Source organism: Macrobrachium nipponense, chromosome 12 (genome assembly GCF_015104395.2).
Source record: "Macrobrachium nipponense isolate FS-2020 chromosome 12, ASM1510439v2, whole genome shotgun sequence".
Taxonomy (NCBI): Eukaryota; Metazoa; Arthropoda; class Malacostraca; order Decapoda; family Palaemonidae; genus Macrobrachium; species Macrobrachium nipponense.
The window spans coordinates 65,210,550-65,233,391 of NC_087205.1; the positions used below are offsets into that span (position 1 = coordinate 65,210,550).

A 22,842-nucleotide genomic window follows, 5' to 3' on the forward strand; every position below is an offset into this window, starting at 1 on the left:
GGTCCTGAAATTCCTTGCCTCGGACAAATTCGGACCTCTACATCTTGCTTCCTTCCGGGACATTACTAGGAAATGTTTATTCCTGTTGTCTCTCGCGACGGCCAAGAGGACGAGCGAATTGCACGCTCTGGACTCTAAAGTGGGGTTTAAAGGAGATGCGGCTATCTGTTCGTTCCAGACATTATTTCTGGCGAAAAATGAAAACCCATCAAAACCTTGGCCCAGGAGCTTTGAGGTAAAAGGCCTGGTAGGCAGAGAGATAGAGAGATCTCTCTGCCCGGTTAGAGCTCTTAAATTTTATTTGGAGAAAAAGAAGCAGATGGGAGGCTGTCAACAAGGTCTTTGGTGTGCTGTGAAGAACCCCAAAAGACTCATGTCTAAGAACACCTTAGCCTTCTTTGTGAGAAGCGTAATTACTGATGCGCACAAAAACTGCCCGGATGAATCCTTCAGACTTCTAAGGGTTAAAACTCATGAAGTAAGGGCAGTAGCAACGTCGCTAGCGTTTCAAAAGAATATGTCTCTAAGGAATATCATTGAGACTACATATTGGAGATGCAATTCAGTTTTTGCATCTCATTACCTGAAGGATGTGAGAGTGACCTATGAGAAATGCTTCTCTCTCGGTCCATTTGTATCAGCAGATACAGTACTGGGACTTGGAGCAAAGACTGATCCTTAAATATTTTATCTTAAATGTACATAAACCCTCTTGTCAGATATGTGCTTGGTTTCCTATTAGCAAGCGTGCTGATGTCGCACGGGCGGCTGGTGTCATTGCTGGTAGGGGACCAGGGGTATGTATGGCTAGTAGGGGGGTACAAATTTTTTTTTTTTTTTTTTTTTGTTATAAGTGTACGTGTCTTTTATGTTTCGAGTTATTGGTTGTTTGTAGGGAGTTTGGGGATAACTCCTTGCAATCTTAGAACTAACATGGATGTTAGGATCAGGTGATCGGGATCGGTGTTGTGCTCCTTGAACAAGGTGTATTGTCATGTTAGTGGAATAGCACCCAATGACAAAGGCCTTTAGGCTCTGCCGAGTAAGTGGATAAGACCCCATTGGCAGACCCACAAGAACTCTTAGCCATAGATCAATATCTCGCTGAGGCTCTTGAGGCGAAGCAGACTCCTGGGCAGTAGCCACGAAGTCTTCCGCCTAATCAGGTAGGAACCAAGGTTTATTAATACCTACAACATATGTTGTTTACCTGTCTATTTCAGTAGTTAGCTGTCTCTTACCCACCACCAATGGGTGCTAATCAGCTAAGTATATATCTGGCAGGGAAGTTGAATGTATAAAAATGATATTGTCATGATACAATAAAGTTTTATACATACTTACCTGACAGATATATACTTAGCTAAAGACTCCGTCGTCCCCGACAGAAATTCAAATTTCGCGGCACACGCTACCGGTAGGTCAGGTGATCTACCGCCCTGCCCTGGGTGGCAGGACTAGGAACCATTCCCGTTTTCTAATCAGATTTCTTCTCTTCCACCTGTCTCCTGCAGGGAGGCTGGGTGGGCCATTAATCGTATATATCTGTCAGGTAAGTATGTATAAAACTTTATTGTATCATGACAATATCATGTTTGCATAGATGTCTGTTGCTTCTTTAAGTGTCCGAGCCTTTTCAAACCATTTATTACATATTTATGCCATAAAATGCAGGTCAGGAATATAGAATTTAGGCCTGTAAGTGCTGGGACCTATAAGGTCATTCAGAATTGAAAGGGAAATTGACAGTAAGAACATTTGAAAAGTGTAGGAGGAGAAAATCCTTGCAGCTGCACTAGGAAACAACTGTTAAGAGAGGGTGGAAAGTCAGATTAAAGAAAGAATATGAACAGAGGTACAGTAAAAGGAGTCAAAGAAGTTGCGGAGACAGAGCAAATACCCTTAGTAATGCCTCTAGTAAACTGCTTTTTTATTAGCATTCATTTCTTCTATAATGCATGTAATTTCTGAAGTTAGAAACTTTTAGGCTTTATTCCTCATATCTCTGATGTTCTCCCATTGCATTTTAGGTGATATTCCTCATGTCTCTGATGTTCTCCCATTTTCATTTTGGGGGGTGTTCCTTTATTCAAACTTCGTACGTCATTCTGAATCTTAATTTCAATAGCCTATTCCCACAGACTTGCATTCGTCATTTCAAAAGATTGTCGGATCCTTTCCTGCATATAAGATATTTACATTGTGATTTTACAAGAGCGAGTTTTTGTCTTTAATGCAGACCATGGAATTTTTTATTCCAAGCCCTTTTCCTGCATTTGAGGTTTTGAGTGGTCAATGCTTTAATGTTTGTGTATGACATCTTTGATATTGCAGTGTCATGTCTTGCAATTTGCTATGAAGTCATGGCATTTTAGATCTGCAAGGTAAAATCTTATATTTTTCTACATTTGAAGTTTAGACTAATTTGGATCCTTCCTTATGAGGGTAAATTCCATTTTTTTTTCACTGTAATGTCATTAATATGGCTTTAGTATTCATACCCCTTAAACACTTTTCATCAAAGATATAAATCTGGACTTAATGAAGTGAAGTATTTTATCACCAATTCTTTAAATACCTCTCATCTGATTTGTAGCATAATTTTAATCACGCAATTGCTAAATGCACCTCTCCTTCATGACTGGGGAGACAGTGAAGTCTAACATCATTCTGTTCTGGTACTTGTCTTCTTGTTTTCCTCCTTGTGGCCTTCTTATCATGAACCTTGGTAGTTAGGTGTTATACCCTCTTCCTTTCCAGGTTATCAAATACAACCATTTTCAGTGTGAGGATATATTGTCACTGAAATAAAGTAGATGAGTAAAACCAAAGACAAAAAAAATCACTTAGATTTTTTCAAATACAGATGTAGAGACCCAAAACATCAACCAGCTATGATCAAACAATAAAATCTGGCTACCAGACACTCGACAAAACAGCACTCATCAAACTTGGAAAAGGTTAACTTTGATTAGTTTGGACATCCACAAAACTTTTGAGTATATTTCAAACCAAAAAGACACCGCTATAGAAGCAAAATGTCAAATATACCCTCCTAGATATACACTGCTATGAAATTAAAATAATAGTACTTGTAAGGAAAACACAAAAATGTGTTTCCTCCATAAATATATTAAATTCATCATTATTCCTTATTTATCAATTATCCTTCATTATCAGGCAATCTAATTTGAGGTGTGTGAGACGAGGGTTACCCTTGTCTTGGAGGCGTTGTTATTTTCTCCATTTCGTCAAATTTGGCGTAATCTTCCTCCAATTGACCCAGAAGTTCATTAACTAGCTCTGTCCCTGCTGCCTCAGTGACTAGCCTCTCCTGTTGACAAGAAAACCATGAACTGTAAAAGATTGTATTCATAATGGGAGCAATTAGTAGAGGGTAGGCCTATGGCCTGAGCGGTCACTTTTGACAAAAATTATATTGTCAGACGTAAGGTATTTTAATCTATTGAAAACCTAGAACCCTTAAGTCATACTAAGTAAGCAAATCTGTAGAAAATTACTAAATATTCTGCCTTTAAGGGTCATACATAAAAACATTTAATCAATAATAAATTGCCATGTGAATCCATCAATATTAAAAGATGCAACCAAAATGTTTAAAATGGTCAGATTTTGTAACCTTGATTAATATGATTTTTTTTCTTTCAAAATGTGTAGACAGCTATAAAGCGTTTAAACCAGGATTCTTAGTCTTTGGATGACTCCAGACCCCAATGAATTGCCAGTATGGTTCCATAACCCTTTGCTCCCAATATGTTCCTTATCCCCTTTGCTCAACTCCACTTAAGTCCTATTTGTTGACAATATGTAACTTTATATATATTTAGTGTTAATACATACTTTAAGTATGAATAGCTAAAAATAGAACATAAACATAAGTAAATCAAAAGCATTTATAGTTAGTTATTTACAAAATGTATCCATGTATACATTGACACATACACATCCAGAGCTCAAGTCACATGTGGTTCTCATACCCCCTATTAAGAACCCTGGTTTAAACCTTTTCAAAGTTGTTTATCATATTTATCAGAGAACTATAGTTTTTAAGTAAGAAAAAGACACCAAAAATATGGAGGTTTCTAATAAAACATTTGACCATGACATTTGAAGATGACATTTTTACAATAAAATGAAGTTTTATAAATATACCAAGAAATTACTTAGCTGATGATTAGCCTCACACAGCATCCTAAATTTAAAAATTCCCATGCAAGGGGCTGTTGCAATGCAGGGGTGATAGGTGCCACCCCTCCACAATGGGAACTTGCAAGCAACAGAAGCCAATAACATCATTCTTATTATTGCTGCAAAGTTCATGAAAATCAGAGGAGAGGAGTGCGGGCTCTGGGTTAGTAATTACTTGGTATGTATATTTAAAAAACTTCATTTTTTGAAAATATCAATGTATATTTATAAAACTTCATTTTATGAAATATCATTCTTATAAAAGTAACTTACAAAGTACTGTCAGCCAAAAAACTCTTGGCAGAGTTTCATAATTTTTCGTTCACCTGCCTGACGCACGATACATGACTTATGTATCTATTTTTCTTTTCAAAGATGGAAGAAATCATATGTAATGCCGTTAAAAACAGTCAGTGATATCTTTAGAATATTATGTTATGTTATTGTGTAAAACTATTTTCCATATAGCAAAATTGACGTGAACGAAACGAAGTGATAAAAAACGTCATATCACAACCATAGATATAATTACCAAATAGATAGGAGACACCTATCACTAGTAGTATCGCATAAACATATTCCTTAAATTATCATTTCAGTATTAAGTTGGAGGTAGTTGAACTATTCCATTTGTTAAATTTTACAGAAAACATTGGAATCTCACAAAATGCTATCAAATTTAAAGGCAAAAAGAAAAAAAAACGATATCCTAACAGTGTGAACCAGGCGACCTCACTCTATTGCTTTTGATGTTATGTGCACGGGAATCTAATGTCAATGTGTCATTTATCAGTCTAAGAAACATCCCTCGATGAGCGAGAGACAATTATTGCACTGCATTCGGTGCAAGTTCCTTTTGAGAGATATCAAGAAAGCTTAATAAACCGGAGAGAATCATACATAGAAAAATCAAATTGTTTAAAGAACGGCAAAATTTAGAACATGGGCCTAGAGTTGGAACACCTCGAAGCACCACAAGAAAGCAAGACAATACAGTAGTGCAAATGTTGCTGAGCAACATTCATTTGTGAATTTTGAATTCTAGTGCCTCGTCACGACATTGCTGAACCAGGAATCATGACTAGCTCTACGCTTATGACTGGTGTCTGATGAATACTTTAGGTGGAGAGGAAGAGATTTTTAAATCTACACTTGAAATCTTTGATAGTTGTCTAATGAATAAGTATAGCACCTTTGAAAGGAAATATTATTTATTGTTAAGTAAATAAACTGGCACCTGCATATGGCAATATTTCCATAACGAACAATGAATTAAGAAACTACGCCAATTCTTCGTTGGCCGACAGTACATAATTACTTTGCTAAATCCCATATTGCTTGGGGGGTGGGATGAATGGACTGAACTAACTCAATGTATTAAAGGAAAGGAATCAGCCTCTCCTGTTTTCCTTTGTTTTGTGGATGTGAGAAAAGCATTTGACAGAGTAATTTACCTGAAGCTGCATAAAAGAGGCACACCCCTATATCTAATTGGCATTTTACATTGCTGGTTCTCCACAGAGCAATTCTGTGTCAAATGGGGTAACGTATTATCGTACACCTTCAGCTTGCTAAACGGGCTTCGGCAAGGGGGCATTCTCTATCCGTACTAGTTTAATAAGTATACAGATGCCTTGAATGTCAAACTGAACTCACTCCGAATCGGGTGCACTGTCAATGAAGCAACTATAAACAACCTCTGTTACGCCGACGATACGGTTCTGATTTCCCCATCAGTGCAAGGTCTCAAATGACTCATCAACACTTGCTGCCAATATGCAGAGGAATTTGATATAATTTACAATGAAACCAAGACCCAGTGCATGTCACTGCTCCCGAGAGATTGCTTAAGCATAATGCAGAACCACAAATTTTCCTCGAAAACCATCGGCTGGAATTTATGCATGAATTTCCATATTTGTTCGTTCGTATGGTGCTTTTACGTTGCATGGAACCAGTGGTTATTCAGCAACGGGACCAACAGCTTTACGTGACTTCCGAACCACGTCGAGAGTGAACTTCTGTCACCAGAAATACACATCTCTCACTCTTCAATGGAATGGCCGAGAATCGAACCCGCGACCACCGAGGTGGGACGCTAATACCATACCAACCATGCCGCTGAGGCGCTTAATTTCCGTGTTTGGGTCACATTATCACGACGACCTAAAAGATATGGCAGACATTGAACAGAGGCGTCATAAACTATGTGCAACTGGCAACATGATTGCAAGGAGGTTTGCCTTCTGTCACCGAGACGTGAAGCTGCTACTCTTCCGCTCGTACTGCTACAGTATCTATGGGTGTTCCCTCTGGACGAACTATACCCGAGAGACCATGAGACGTATAACTGTTGTGCACAATGACATTTTGAGAAGCCTCACAAACACTCCCCACTACCACTCTGCCACACAGATTTTCATAGAAAACCACCCGGACAATTTCAAAATCATTGTAAGGTGAACAATGTCCAGTCTGGTAACCCGAGCGAGAAACAGCAGCAACTCCCTCATACAAAGCATCCTAAGGAGTGAAGCAAGAAGAAGATCTAAATTGTGGGAAAGATGGGAAAATGAGGCCTTTGTCCCCTAAACGACTTAATCTCTGTATTGGCAAGATGTCATCTGCAGATTCTGTCATTATTTTTATATCTATTGCTGATATTTTAGTTGTCTCATGTACCTAGATTGTGTACGTTACTGTCTGTATTTTGCATATTCCATCTATATGGCCCGAGCTGAAATAAAGGATATTATTATTATTATTATTGAACTAGAGGAATGGCTAAAACTGGCTCACTGTTCGTAGCTTGCTTACCTGGTAAGAGAGCTACAGCAGATGCTGCCTCTGGTGGTGCTCATCAATGTAGAGTCACCTCTACATTGTTGGGAGTCTTGGAACCGGGGATATGCCTGACCGTTAACAAGACTCAAGATAAAATATCCATGCCCTTGCCCTGAGATCAGTACCATAACAACAAGACCAGATAATAATCGTGTCACCTTTACACTGTTACACAAATTTATGATATATAAGAAACGCAGTAACCAACTGGTGGGTCCTCCAGGTACTAGGTAGCCCCCGGCTCCCCAAAACTGACCTTGACACAAGGAAAGGGGATAGAAGAGAGATCATGTCTCTCCTATGCTTCCTACCCAATACCATGCCTGTGACAACGTCACTCTTAGTTACACTAAGGATGCCAGAAATCAGTAAAACGAGTACGAAGGAAACTCTGGGTGCAAACGATCTAAGGAACATAACCGAAGGTCTTTTTTTTTCTTTTTTTTAATGATATAAATCATGCACATATTTTTAGTATCAGTAAATGTTCCATGACTGGCAAAATATGTATGCTTACTCAACTGTTCATTTATCAATTATCCTCATTACATACCTGTAAAACTTGCATCGCAGTGTTCTTAGCCAGGGCGTTTTCCTGCTGATTTTTGTGATAGTTATACACCAATTTGTCCCATGAGATTTCAGATAAGATCCTCTCTTGTTTCAAGTCATGTGCCCAGTCAGCTCCCTGTAATTATCAAAGCACATACAATTGCCTATTATATCATCATCATCACTGCAATACTAATAATAACTATAATAATAATAATAAATAAATAAATAATTTTCAACTGTATCTGTATTCATTATTATTATATAAAGGATTAGTTTATCCAGAACTTTGCCTAATAACGGTTCTTCTTGGGCAGGTTTTCAGGAATTAATCCTGAAAAAAAATTACTTTATGTAAGAAACCAGTTTTACTTAGGAACATGAAGATCCTATTAAATAAGAAATCTTTGCTTTTGGCAAGAATGCCTTTTAATGTCGAGTTTCAAAAAATATAAGTTTCTTTGATGGTTCCAAATTGGACAATCTAATAAGTGTTGGACAGGCATTGGTATTTGGCCTACCTATACTACATTTCATTAGGTCTGGATGTGGATTTGACATCAAATGACCGGGTGAAATTTTTATTTTAAATGGGAGGTCTTGGCCTGTAAATTCTATTCTGGCACTGTTATTTTTACTCTTGTCTTTCCTACTTGGAATTGAGTATATTTCCAGATCATTATTGTTATATCTCAATTTTAAGGAGTCTAGTAGTAGTCGTTTTGAAGGAAGTTCTTGTTCATTGTTGGGTAGGATGACTGTACCCTGTACATAATTCAATGTTTCGTGGCTTCTAATTGTTAATTTTAAATAAATTATTTCCGTTATACTTAAAAAGGCAGTGTCTTTGATGTGTAAGGACAATATTTCCACCAAAATGTTCGTCCTCCCAATGTATAGCTATAACTATTTTTTACCATTACCAAATTGTAGAGCAGTTTGCAGCCTTTCCGCCAACATATGTATCATAAAATAACAATTTGTCAAAAATTGTATTTTTCCTAACTATACAAACCTGAGGTCCTTTAATAATAGGAATGTAACTTGCAGCAGCTGGAACCGGTCGTAAGCTTCAAACAAGGGAGTTCGGTAGTTAACTGCTTGTCCGACAGTCAGCTCGACTGGGAGGTGAAGAATCACTTTGCTTTAAGCCCAGGAAAAACAGAGTGAGGGGTGGCATGAGGTGGGACTATGTGTAAAGGACCTCAGGTTTGTATAGTTAGGAAAAATACAATTTTCGACAAATTGTTATTTGTTCCGATACGCAATAAAAACCATCGGTCCTTTAACAATAGGAAGACTCACTTCTTGGTGGGTGGAATCTGAGTCAATGAACAAACTGGTGTTCGTCCAACCTTGGTTCCCTCCCTGGTCGTAAGAGCAGAGGGAGGGATCCTAGCCTCTGCCCAATGATCGGGGTATGTACCGCAGGATCAAAGGTCAGACCTCTGGACCCAAGTAATAAGAGGGAGGCCAAGTTCTAGCAAGCAAGAACTTGTTCCTATTGCAAGAGGCAATATGAAGTCATGGGTTTGTCTGTTGTTGGCTTCCACTTCTCTCCCCCCCCCCTTTGTTGGGGAAAGTGGTGGATAATCGCTCCTATCTCTAATGAAAGGGGTAGGATGGAGCTCGGTCGAGTAGCTTACCTGCATCAGTCTCCTGTCCCAGCATAGTGACAATTGCGTCCCTCTGCCCACAGGTAGAGGGGGAGAAAAAGATGGGGATGCGATGCTCTTCTGTCCGCTCGGGTGCTGGGTAAGCTAAACAACTTGTTGAGCAGCCACCTTGGGTCCCAAGGAAAAAGTGTCCAAGGACCTGTGGGCTATATCCCAAAGGTAGAAGGATGTGAAGGTGGTCTGGTTGGTCCAGACCCCTGCCTTCAGGACCTGCGCCACAGAGAAGTTCTTGCAGAACGCAAGGGAAGGACCAATACCTCTGACTTCGTGGGCTCTCGGACGAAGGGTACGGATGTCGTCGCTACCATCAGCTTCATACACTCTCCTGATCACCTCACACAGCCAGAAAGAAAGCATGTTCTTGGATACTTCTTTCTTGGTCACCCCGGTGCTAACGAAGAGGCGTTGACACTCAGGCCTGAGGTGCGAGTTCTCTTCAAATAGCGCCGTAGCGCCCTCACAGGACAAAGCAGCATCTCATCTGCATCGTTGTCGGTGAAGTCCAGTAGGGAGGGGATCATGAATGACTCAAACCGGTCGTCAGGGACCAAAGGATTCCGAGTCTTCGCTACGAAATTCGGGACGAAATCGAGCGTCACAGATCCCCATCCCTTGGTATGCTTGACGTCAAAGGATAAGCCATGAAGTTCCCCTACTCTCTTCACCGATGCCAGGGCCAGCAAGAAGAGGGTCTTGAGGGTCAGATCCCTGATCCCACCCCAGGGTCCTGAGTTCCCTGGGTAGGCAAGACCTCTCAAAGCTCCTCATTAGCAGGGAGATCTCAAACGAGTTCGAGATATCCACTCCCCTCAGTTTCAGGACTAGGGCCAGGGCGGCCCTGTATCCTTTGACTGTGGGGACAGAGGAGCTTCTCTCGGCGAAGAAAAATGAGGAAATCTGCTACCTGCTGAAGAGTGGCTCTGAGAGGAGATAAACCCCCGTCTACGACACCAATCACAGAAGACAGCCCACTTTCCCTGGTGCACAGCCAGCCGTGAAGATGAAGGGACTGGACTGACTGGTGGTACCATTCCACATGTGGCTGGACGAGAAGGTTATGCCAAGGGGGAATCTCGCTCGGTGCTTCCGCAAGCAGAGCCTGCAGGTCCAGATACCAAATGGCCTGAGGCCATTTGGGAGCCACCAGGATCATTCAGAGATTCGGGGTGACCAGCACTCGGCTGATCACCTTGCGAATCAGACAGAATGGGGGAAAGGCGTAGACGAAGAGGTTGTCCCACGGGTGTTGAAGAGTATCCTCTGCAGCTGCTCATGGGTCCAGCACAGCCGAGTAGAAAACCTGAAGTTTCCTGTTGTGCCGGGTGGCGAACAGATCCACGACTGGACGCCCCCACAGGTTGAAGAGCCTTTCCGCCACGTCTGGGTGTAGGGACCATTCGGTCCTTATCACCTGATCCCGACGGCTGAGCTTGTCTGCTACTACATTCCTCTTGCCTGGAATGTAGCGGGCTGACAGCTCTACTGAGCGAGCCACGGCCCACTCGTGCACCTGCAACGTCAATTGGTGCAACAGGAGGGACACTAGGCCCCCCTTTTTGTTGACATATGCCACTACTGTGGTGTTGTCACACATCAACACCACCGAGTGTCCCATCAGACGGCCCTGGAACTCTTGGAGAGTGAGAAACGCTACCTTGAGCTCCAGGACATTGATGTGAAGGTGCTTGTCATGACGATCCCACAAGCCTGCAGCCAGCAACTCCTCCAGGTGTGCGCCCCATCCTTTGGTTGACGTATCTAAAAACAGCAACATCTCCAGGGTTGGGGGGGGAGTGCGGAGAGGCACTCCTCTCAAGAGGTTCCTGCCGTCCAGCCACCAGGCTAGGTCCTGCCTCACCTTCTCCGTGAGGGACACGGGGAAGTACGGTGGGTCTCTTGCCTGTGACCAACTCTCCTTTAGTCTCCACTGGAGAGACCGCAGGTGAAGATGCCTGTGAGGGACTAACTTCTCGAGTGACGACAGGTGGGCGATCACGACTTGCCACTGCTGAGCTGGCTGTTCCTGCCGAGACAGGAACTGGTAGGCTGCCTCCCTGAATCTGCTGATCCGCGAGTCTGCGGGGAAGAATCGCCCTGCTACCATATCAATCAGCATACCCAGGTACTTCATCCTCTGCTTGGGCTCGAGATCTGACTTTTTGAAGTTTACCACGATCCCCAGATTGCGGCAGAACTCGAGGAGCTGATCCCTGTCCCGTAGAAACTGCAAGCGGGAGCTCGCCAGGACTAACCAGTCGTCGAGATATCTCAAAAGACGTATCCCTGACGAGTGGGCCCAAGCAGACACCAGAGTGAACACTCGCGTGAACACCTGTGGGGCGGTTGAGAGGCCGAAGCAAAGTGCCCTGAATTGGTACACCGTCCCGTCGAGGATGAAGCGAAGGTACTTCCTGGAGGATTGATGGATGGGTATCTGGAAATACGCGTCCTTCAAGTCCACCGAAAGCATGAAGTCGTTCTCCCTGATGGATTCGAGCACGGAACATGCTGTCTCCATCGTGAACCGAGACTGGCGAACGAATCAGTTCAGGGGAGAGAGATCTATCACCGGGTGCCAGCCCCCTGAAGACTTCTCCACCAGGAAAAGACGGCTGTAGAAGTCCGGTGACCAATCCCTGACAATCTCCACAGCTCCTTTGCTCAGCATGGCTTGGACTTCCTGCCGAAGTGCTACGTCTTTGGATGTTCCGGGTACGTAGGTCTGAAGGTGGACCGGGTTGGAGGTGAGGGGTGGCCGAGACTCAAAGGGTAGTAGATACCCCTCCCCGAAGGACATCTACTATCCAGGTCTCCGCTCCATAGCGCTGCCATGTTGCCCAATGGTTCGCCAGGCACCCCCCAACTTCCGGCAGCAGGTGAGGGGGAACGCCGTCCCTAGCGATTCCCACCTCTCTTAGGCTTCTTCTTCCCAGCTCCCCCTCGTGAGAAGGAGGGCTGGTTACGGTCGCTCCTAGAAGAAGTCGAAGGCAGTCTTTCCTCTGGGCTTCGACAATGCGATCATCGCCTTGGCCGCAGAGGAAGCGCTAACCAAGCTCTTGGGCTTGGCGCAGTAGCTCGAGGCTGCCCAGACACCTTCAAGATTGCCTGGTGTACTAAACGGTAACTGTCGTCAGTGCGCGGTCGTTCCACCGCAGCATCCACCATCTCTCCTCGGTCCTGGCGCCGAACAAACTCGGAAGCCTGGACTTTGGCTGCACGGTCACCCACGGGCGACCGCACACCCAGTACCTCCCGTGAACGAGAGGCCGAAATGGAACCTGATGTAGCGGTAGAGCCCCTAGCACCAGGTGAGGAGGTACCGGTGTTAGCCGGTAACCCTCTGGCCCCGTCTTCTTCTTCCTTGCGGAAGGTGAGACGGGCCCCGCTCCCGAAGGAGCGGGAGGACCAGCGGAAGATCCCCCCGTCCCACTGGAGCGAGACGGGCCCTTAGAAGTTCCCGAAGGAGACTTCTTAGGGAGGGAGGAGGCAGCCTTCTTCTTCCTCGGCCGTGAAGCCTTGGAAGTCGAAGGGGAAGAGGTGGCAGCAGACGACAACGAAGAAGACGATGAAGACGATGAAGACACCTTCACCCTCTTCCTCTTCTTCTTTGTCAACTTCCTCAGGACAGTCGTCAGGTCCTCCATCCAGGACGGAGCCGGGGCAATTGCCGAAGCAACACGGCCCGGCTGCACCTGTCTGGAAGGACCTGCAACTAGAGCAGCAACACCACGGGCAGGAACGATGTCGGCAGGGGCTGGTCCAGGTACGGCAGGTACATCAGGTACGGCAGGCACGGCAGGAACAGCAGGTACAGCAGGAGGCGGGGCAGCAGCCAGTGACATCCTGGGTACTGGTGGCAGGTCTAGGGGCGAGCTCTTGGGGCAACGGAAGTCTGGGGCTGAGGCGAGAGCGGCGAACCCGGGCGGCGGTGTTACGATCCTCCTCGAAATGCCAGGAAGCGGCGCCTGAACCACAGCTGAAGGGGATACCATTGTTATATGCTGCATATAAACAAGGTGAGGAGGGGCGGCATACCCTGGGGTCGAGACGGTGGTGGTGGTGGTGGTTACCAGACCATGCGTAACCGGAGCAGAGCCACTCGCCAGGTGATGTAACTGAGTTCTCACTTATCCCCATTAACTCCAACCCACATTCATTTATTCCCTCAAAGTCATCCATTTCCACCCCAACACTAACACCCTTACCATGCTGTTCACGCTTCATCTTTCCAATACCTTTCTCTACACTCTTCCGCTTTCTTTCATACTCAACCAACACTGACTGTCGATCGCCCAGACCCATTTGTTCACTGACACTTGGCTCATACTTATTCACCCTCAACCGTTCATTCATCGCATTCTCCTGAACTTACTGTCGCACACTACAGGACCCACCCAACTGAATCCCTTTAACACCTAGTTTCCCGAATTCCCAGCCTGACTCATCCTCTTTCGCCTACACACACTCGCCACATGACCTTCCATTCCACATTCAGCACACTTCGCACACGGTTCTTTACACATCTTAGCATAATGCCCATTTTTTCCACAGTTGCCACAAACCATGTTCATATGGGTACCCTGACATCCACTAGCTATATGCCCTATCTGTCCACACCTGTAACATTTAATATCCCTATCTTTCTTACACTCACTCACTAAATGGCCCATTTATCCACACCTGAAACATGCTTCCAACGCCCACCGACACTCACTCTCCTTGTGTCCTGGCTTCCCACATCTATAACACTTCTGCTCTCGCTCACAACTAACTGACCCTAACCTCCCGACACTAGCACTCCTATCTCTTGCAGGTTTCACCATACTTACATTACTTGCCCTAATGCTCCTATCAACCACTCGCTCTGCCATCTACCTCGGCCCTTCTAAAATTGCCTTCCTATAGCTCTTAAACTCGGGCATATCCTCATTTACTTCGGTCCTGATGCTGACACTTCTACTCTCTTTCATACACCTATCTAACTCGTCATCCCCCATTGCATTTTCTCCTTATGTTTCAGATTTATAAACTTGTACACAATCTCAGGCACAGTCGCCATCAACTTCCTCACTAATTCTTTACATTTATTTATCCCTTCGTCCCAAAACTTTTTCCTAGCTAATGTTTCCAACCTGCGTACATACATTGACAATGACTCACCAACATTCATTCTTGCCTCTTCAAAATCATGTTTTCTCCTATATCTAACACTATTCTTTATCCTCTTTGCCTGTCCTACAATGTTGCCTTTCACACTCTCATAAGGCATACTCCCCACACTCATTATTACCCCATACATACTCAACAAAAATCCCATCCAAAAGCTAACTCTCTTCTTATCCCCATACTTAGCCACACAATACTTCTCATATTCCTATATCTCTACCACCCATATTCCTCATATTGTGCACACCGTGGTACCTCTATCATAAATACAGCCTTTCCTGCTTCCTGCTCACTCTCTCACTTTCGCTAATTCCATTCTGATCCCTCTTAACCTCTTCCGAATACAAATCAACTTCCATACTAACATCCATGCTCTTGATTACACTCTTCTTACCCTTCTTCTTTCTACCTACCTGTTTTCACTCACCGCAATCTAAATCACTCTCAGCCCTTTCCCCAACGTATTCAGTCCTAGTCTCATCCTGTCTGTCATCCTTACTAGCTTTCTTTCCCTTAGTCTTCTTCTGTTCCTCAGCCCCCTTCTTTTTCTTGTCCTCATTTTTATCCTTATCCTGTGTCTTCCACGTCTTGCTTATCACAACCAAATCACCTTCGTCACTCATACTCTCATCCATTCTCTCTTCCACTTTCTTTACCACTCCTGGCCCTTCACAAGACCCAATAGGCCTACCTCCTACTGCTCCCTCTTCCATGAATCCCTTCACCTTCTCCTGCACTGCATTCATCATTACTCCGAGTTTTTCATAAATTTTCTCAACCATTCTCTCTTCTGCTCCTTTCACCTCTTCTTTCATTTCCACATTCGCACTCCTTATCATTCCTCTCATTTCCTCTACCTCGCTCTTCAGCTCCTCAAACTACCCTCAACATCTCATTCTCTACTTCCAATCATCCTCTCATTTCTCTCCCCAACCTCAACTCCTCCTTCAGCCTCTCTACCTCACTCAGTCCTTCCATCCTAAATTTTCTCACCATTCATACACACTAGACTAGACCAATCGTCCTGCAGCTGCCACACCAGCAGTCCCTGTTCGGGTGCCAACAATGACTGTGGCGGGATCACAAGCAAAGCAAAGAAAGCAAGCAAGCAAGCTCCCCACAGTTACATTAATCGTACCGACTGACAAAATTCCCACAGCCACGCTTTCCCCTTTACGTTACTTTTTACCCACAGGGCAATTGGTTCAATGAAAACTATTGACAACTTCACACTCTCGCACTCACCATCAATGACTGACTTCAGGGCTGTACCTATGCTGTCTACTGGATATAGGTAGGCTAGGCTAGGCTAGCCGAGACACAACCACTGCCAAGAACTACAATACAAAACAACCAACCGAAAACCACAACCTCACAACAACTTAATAACATGACAAATCACTGCACAGACGAACAACAACAGCTCGAAACAATACACAATCATACAACAACTCCCCAGCACACAAGCTAACAACAACAGTCCCCAACCCCAACTCAGACACCAAAATGCACAACCAACCTCTTCTTCCTCAAAACAACCAGACAGACACACGCAAAATAACTTTCAACATCAAAATCAATCTAATCACACAATATCACTGATACTCAATGGAAAAACCCACTGCCAAACCAACTGTTTTGTGCAACTCGAACTCTAACTTCACAGACTTCCTCACTTCTCATGACTCCCGTAACACACTACTACCACTGATATTCTCAGCGATCGCCACAACAGAACTCATACGCATATGCCCGCCATCAAACCACTTCCATTTATTCCTCCACCAATTTTGCTCTCTCTCTCTCTCTCTCTCTCTCTCTCTCTCTCTCTCTCTCTCTCTCTCTCTCTCTCACGCAACCCTTGAAGACGTTGTCAAATTTAAATTACCATTACCACTCCTCCATATCTCAGTCCAGTTTTCCCAGATTTAGGACAGTGAATCAGCGGTCTTGGCTCAGTCATTAAGGGACTAATTACCACCACTCACCTTCAGAGACCTTTAGCGGACTTATAACCGAACTGACAAGAAAAGAATATTGGAACGAACCCCACCTAAAGGAAGAAATCCAATATTGATAATCACAACCAATTTAAAGAAACACCAGCTACAACAGAAGAACTTTTTAAAAAAGACATCGTATTAACCTCATCACAAGTGGATATACACAATTATGCTCAGTCCCAATCATACAACCAACATTTGGACAGTAAAGAATCAATTAATCACTCATCACAGTTCTCAAAGACAGTACTAAAGATAGCATTCCCTTATATAATACTAATGAAAATCATACCATTACACCAAACCAAAATACTGCTATCACATCCCAACCAACCACAAAACCCAAATATTCCACTAATTACAATAAAGCAAGTAACCCCTCAAACCAGCATTCCTTATCACTACAGAAAAGGACCAATAGAATTAGATCAAATACTTCTGAACCAATAACTAAACACCAAACATGCTTCGTCTTGTGGTTGTAATGAGTGTTTCATAGGCACTTATAACCAACTATCCACCAAGACAGAGGACACAATACGAAATTATATAGACAATTTAATTAAATTAAGGAAATGCCCTTCAACACACCAACATGAGAATGAATTATGTTCTGAGTCCTTAAAATAAAAAAAGGAAATTATAAAATATAAATAGACATTAATATTTAATTATGAAAAACAAAAAACTGTTGAATCTAATGACCAACATACAAATACAACAATTAAAAACCACAGATCAATTCAAACGCATATAAACTTCCAGGCAAAGTAAAATCGGCAATCAAATTACACAATTATTACCAATTCCTCCAAATAATGGAATATAAAATTATTCAATGGAACATAAATGGCCTCTTAACACGACTACATCTGGGTAAATTACAAAGAATCCTACGAGACCACAACTCAATGTGTATATGCCTACAACACATAGGATCTAACCCCACAAACATTTGACAGTACAAAATTGCTTGTTATTCACCATCTGATGGTGGAAAACTAGGCATAGCAATATATGTTCATAATAGTATCACCTATGAACTTGTAAACATACCATCACAATCATATCATATAACAGCTATCAAATTATATATGCCTGAGAACTTTAGGAGGTCCACCTTTGAAAATATCTTCACCCCGTGGACGGGACTGGTGAAGTCCTGCATGTTTGGCAGGGGGTAGCTGTCAGCAGTGGTGATGAGTTTGAGGTGACGGTAGTCCCCGCAGGGCCTCTATGTGCCTTCTGCCTCTCCCACTATGTGGTGGGGGGATGCCCAGGGGTTCACAGCCTTCTTGCAGATACCCATCTGCTCCTTCTCCACAAACACGTTCTTGGCTTCCTGGAGGAGCTTCAGCAGGAGGCGACGGAACTTTGCGTAAACCGGGGGCGCCCTTGGTTTCTATGTGGTGGTACACACCATGCTTGGGCAGGGCCCCTGCTGTCGGGCAGAGCTTGGGTCGGAAGACGTCTGGGAACTCCTGTAGGAGGGAACTTTACTTGTGGGGGAAGACAGAACAGATGGCAGGAGCCCTGGGGCCCATGGTGAGAGGGCAAGAGAGGCAGGTTTCCAGGTCCAGGAGGCATTGGCAGGAAATGTCCACTAGGAGCCCATGGTGGGCCAGGAAGTCTGCTCCAAGGAGGGGGTTTCTGACCTCCGGGATAACAAAGGTCCGACCCAGGAATGTGATGGTCTGGGTCTTGGTGCCATAGGAGCAAATGGGGGTTCTGTTTGTGGCTACGAGGGTGGCTGGGCATCAGGGATGAGAGTTGCAGGCCTCTGCTGACAGCAGAAATACCGATTGCATAGTCCCAGTGTCAACCAGCATCCTGTGGCCGAAGATTGCATCTTTGACATAGAATCCTCTGGGGTAGGACCTGGCTACTGTCGCCACCAAGGAGGGTGGTTTTGGGCACAGCCTTCCTCATTTTTTTGAGGCATGAAGGAGCAGGGGCACACACGCACTTCCTTGCTTTTTTCCCATATCTCTGGTGGTAGATACACCAGCTAACGTTCTAACGGGGCTGTGGAGGTCTCCTCCTCTGGAGGGCTGCATCAATCTCCACCTCCTCAGGGTCTTCCTGCTACAGACTGTTGGGCGACAGCGGGGAGGTGAGTTTCATGGCACGGGTGGCATTGTAGAGCTTGTTAGCTCGTTCCACCAGGCTCTCCATCTCCATGTCATCGGCATCTTCAATCTAGCCACATACTTGAGGGGCAAGTTGTCGGAGGAAAAGCTGCCTCAGGATGCTTACCTCCTTCCTGCACCTCTGGGAATCTCTCTCCAGTAGCAATACCAGGGACTGTAGCTTGTGCCAGGCTAACCTCAGGTCCTCAGTGATCATGGGGTTGACCACCAGGTCGAAAATTTGGGTGGCTCCCTTGGGAACCAGGAGGGAGAGGATCTGGATCAGTTGCATCTTGAGGTCGTTGTAGAGGATCTCTGCGGATAGGGTGGGTATTCATGGGGTGAGACAGTCGAATATGCCCTCCGGGAGAGCTGAGGTGACCAGGTCCAACTTGGTGCCCTCTGTGGTGATCCTGTGGAGCCAAAACTGGATATCCACATGTTGGAGCCAGGTTGCAACGTTCTGCCTGGAGAAGGGCGGCAGTTTGACGGAGTGGGGCTCAGGTGGCGCGGAGCTGGCTTGCAAGGGCATGAATCGGGGCGCAGGTCAGGGCATTGAGGAACTGCACAGGGGGCATTGGTAAGCTCCCATTTTCGACTTGAGTTCTCCAAGTCCGCCATCTCTCTTTGCTATGGTCGAAGGATGTCGTTAATGGCGGGCCAAACCGTACAACAAAATACCAAAACACTCCTGTAGGGGATGTGCCGTTTTGAGTCTACTATTGGTGTTCCAGTCGACCACAGATAGGAGCATTCAGAGACCTAAACTAAGGCCTTAGTTTAGGTCTCTGACCGCGGTATGGGAGGAGGCCCAGCATCACGCCTTCAATCGCAGCAAGGCAGCCCTCAGCAGAGCTACAACCTTTGCCCACCAGGATCCTGACGCACCCTTGACTCTCACAACCGATGCCAGCAACATCACCTCTGGTGCCGTCCTGGAACAGCTAACCAACGGACTCCCTACACCGCTGGCCCCTCTTCAGCAGGAAGCTGAAACCCACCAAAACCCGCTAAACACCTTCAACAGCAAGCTCCTTTCTGTCTACCAAGCCGTCCGCCACTTCAAGTACCTCCTGGAAGGTATCCCGTTCACCATAAGGACAGACTGCCAGGAGCTGGTCCACACCTTCATCAAGGCGGGAGATGCTTGGTCCACAAGACAGCAGTGACACCTCTCAGCCGTATCCGAGTTGCTCCATCGAGTACGTCCCTGGCGGGAAGAACCCTGTAGCCGACACCCTCTCGAGAATCAAAATAAATTCCCTGCACCTCCGCGTAGACTACGAGGACCTAGCATGGGAGCAAACCACTGATCCCAAAGTACCAGCATACCACACCGCCATCACCTCCCTCCGGTGGGAAGACATCCCCTCTGGTCATTCCAAAATTATGCTCTTCTGCAACACCAGAACCAGCTGCCCGCGCCTCTTGGTCGCAACCTCCCGGCGGAAGCTGGTATTCAACGTGATACATGGCCTCTCCCATCCATCGCCCCACACGAAACCAGGCTCCTGACAGAGAAGTTCGTGTGGCACTGCATCAAGAAGGACTCCCAGGAGTGGGCCAAGAACTGTATCGCGTGCCAGAGCAACAAGACAGGAAGGCACACCAAATCAGGAGTGGGCACCTTCCCCCAACCCAGGCGGAGATACCTAATGATGTCGGAAGCCACTGATGACGTCTGCGCCTTAGCCCTCCTCTCCAGCTGGATCAGCCATTTTGGAGTGCCAGACGTCGTCATGACGGACCAAGGAACCACCTTCACCTCTGAACTCTGGACCGCCCTGGCACGCCTCATGGGAACGAAGCACCACACCACCACCACATAAACCCCACAGCAAACGGCATGGTGGAAAGAACTCACCGCTCCCTGATGGTATGCTGCACAGGCCCCCGACTGGAAGGCCCAACTACCCTGGGTCCTCCTCGGCCTCCGTACTGCCCTAAGAGCCAACGGCAACCCATCACCTGCAGAGAGGGTCCATAGGGAAACCTTGACAATGCCAGGAGAATTCTTCCCTGTCAACAGCCACAATGATGATGTCCCCCTGTCAAAACTCCATGCAACCACCCAAAAATTCATTCCCTGCCGTGAGACCTTCTCTGACAGAAGAAAGCAGTTCCGACTGAAAGCCTTTGATTCCTACATACAAGTCTTTGTCAGGAACGAAGCCACCCGCCTGCCCCTAATGAGACCCTATCGATGACCGGATCAAGTCGTCTGCTGAGTGGAGAAGGCTTTCCTCATCACAATCAATGGCCACGATGACTGGGTCTCCATCGACCGGATAAAACCTGCCTCCATTCCTGACGAAGAGGACACCGCAGAAGTGCCTCACAGGCCTCCCCCTCAGAACGACGTTCCGCTGGGACCCGCCAGCACCCCCAGACGTCACTGAAGCTGCCCAAGGACAGCAGTCGAACCCCCCAGGTCTACTACCAGGGGCGGCATCCTGCTGTCCAACTCGTCTGAAGACGAGGAGCTGGAGGACATGTCCCAACAGATGGAATCACGAACCTGTGCTGTGGACTCCTCCACCCTCCAGATAGATACCGATGACCAATCATCCAATGATTTTTACCATAATCATTGTCTTGGGGGGCGAGTATCTGAAAGGACGACATTTCCACCGAAATGTAAAGCAGGTTGGGGACTTTCCGTTAATATATGTATCATAAATTTACACATCCTGTATGCTTAATTACATGTATGTTTGTAGGTGCAAGAAAGCACAATCACAGTGGGGGTCTGCTCCCTTTTTTCGTATGTACACATGATGGACACTACAATGCCGTCCACACAGCCTCCTTATATATGTCCGTTTCTGACCAGTAAACCAGTAAGCATTTCTCCTTGTCTCAATCCAGTCCTCACAGATCTACCACAGTTCTCACTATTTAGCTTCAGATTTAACCCCACGTTAAGCCATGATATGTTCTCCAACTTATTTGATTTGGAAAATTTTGACAAAAATGGAAAATTCCACAAATATTAGCCCGAAAATATATAATGATATGGGACTCGGTTTCGAACCTAGGAAGAAATTCCTAAGATTCGAGCGCCCCCTCACCATATCAAGGTGGTCCCAAATTGAGGGGTCTGTATCTGTACCAACAAATAAGCTTACATAATGGAATTTCACTTAAATGGGAACAGCAAGCAATTTTAGTTATATTAATATCTTTTTTTAGTCACATAGGTATTTTGTTTGTTGATATAGGAAATAAACATAGACTGTCAGAGGAACAGGGTTTTGAATAGTTGACGAGCAAAAGTATTTTTGGCTACTTTTGGGGGTGAAAACCATATGCTCTGAAAGCTGTTGCTTTACCTCAAAGCTTCATCATTTAGCTTCCATAGCCTCAGTTTTAGATAGCTTCCATATCCTCAGTTTTAGAAATACTGATTTCAATACATTTTTCTCAAGTAAAACCACCACAAAACATATTTAGAAACAATAAACCGTACACAACAGTTTAAAATTCTTATGAAATATACAGATTGTGATTCACTGAAACTAGATAAAACCAAGAAGGTAATATAAATGCCAAAAGAAACCTACTGTACAGCTATGCTCTTAAATAGTGCAACATGATTGCATAAGATTTCGTTCAAAATTCATAAATTGACAACCTAACATGCTCCATATTTGTCTATTATTTCAATGCAAAATCATGATTATTGAATACAATAAGGTCATAATGTTTCATAAGAGCGAAATCTGTCATATCGCAAAACGCTAAGTATATCACATGTAGCCCATTTTCAGAGTGATGAACATTTTCAAAAACTTTTCTTCGCTCATCGCTGACGTATCTGACAATAAAAATCATCAAGCTTCAGTTTAATGTTAAATAAAGAAAAAACTAAAAATTTGTCATAACATTAATATTGTTGCCAATGCAATCGTAAAATTTGAAATACGTAGTCCTATTTGATTGCTGTTATGCCTCAATGCTGAAAAAATGTAAAAAAGTCAATATAAAAGTAGAATGCATCCATTGATATCAATGGGTTAAGCCTGGGTCATACATTGGCAATTTCAGACAGCGACTTTCGTAAAGGCCGGGTTTGGCGATCAATTTCTTATAGTTGAGGGGCTTGGGCTCAACAAAAAAAGAAAAGTCAGCTGATATCGACTCCATGATGACTTCCGCAATGAAGCATTACAACATCATTGGGCAAGTTGAGATGAGATTAGGCATTTATGTAGTCATACACGCCAGTCACCAATGATTTAGGACAGTGTTGTCCAAACATTT

At 44.7% G+C, this 22,842-nt stretch overlaps 1 protein-coding gene across 2 annotated transcripts in view; it reads right to left on the reverse strand.

Annotated features, from left to right (window-relative positions):
* Positions 1 to 2,793: 2,793 nt before the first annotated feature.
* Positions 2,794 to 22,842, reverse strand: part of LOC135225014 (uncharacterized) — a 129,366-nt gene continuing 109,317 nt past the window's right edge. For both annotated transcript variants that reach the window (XM_064264302.1, XM_064264300.1), the window contains exons 7-8: positions 7,607 to 7,741; positions 2,794 to 3,334 (exon numbers count right to left, since the gene is read on the reverse strand). In XM_064264302.1, coding sequence (XP_064120372.1) covers positions 3,212 to 3,334; positions 7,607 to 7,741 — 258 coding nt within the window. In that variant the 3' untranslated portion in view covers positions 2,794 to 3,211. The remainder of the gene's footprint in view (positions 3,335 to 7,606; positions 7,742 to 22,842) is intronic.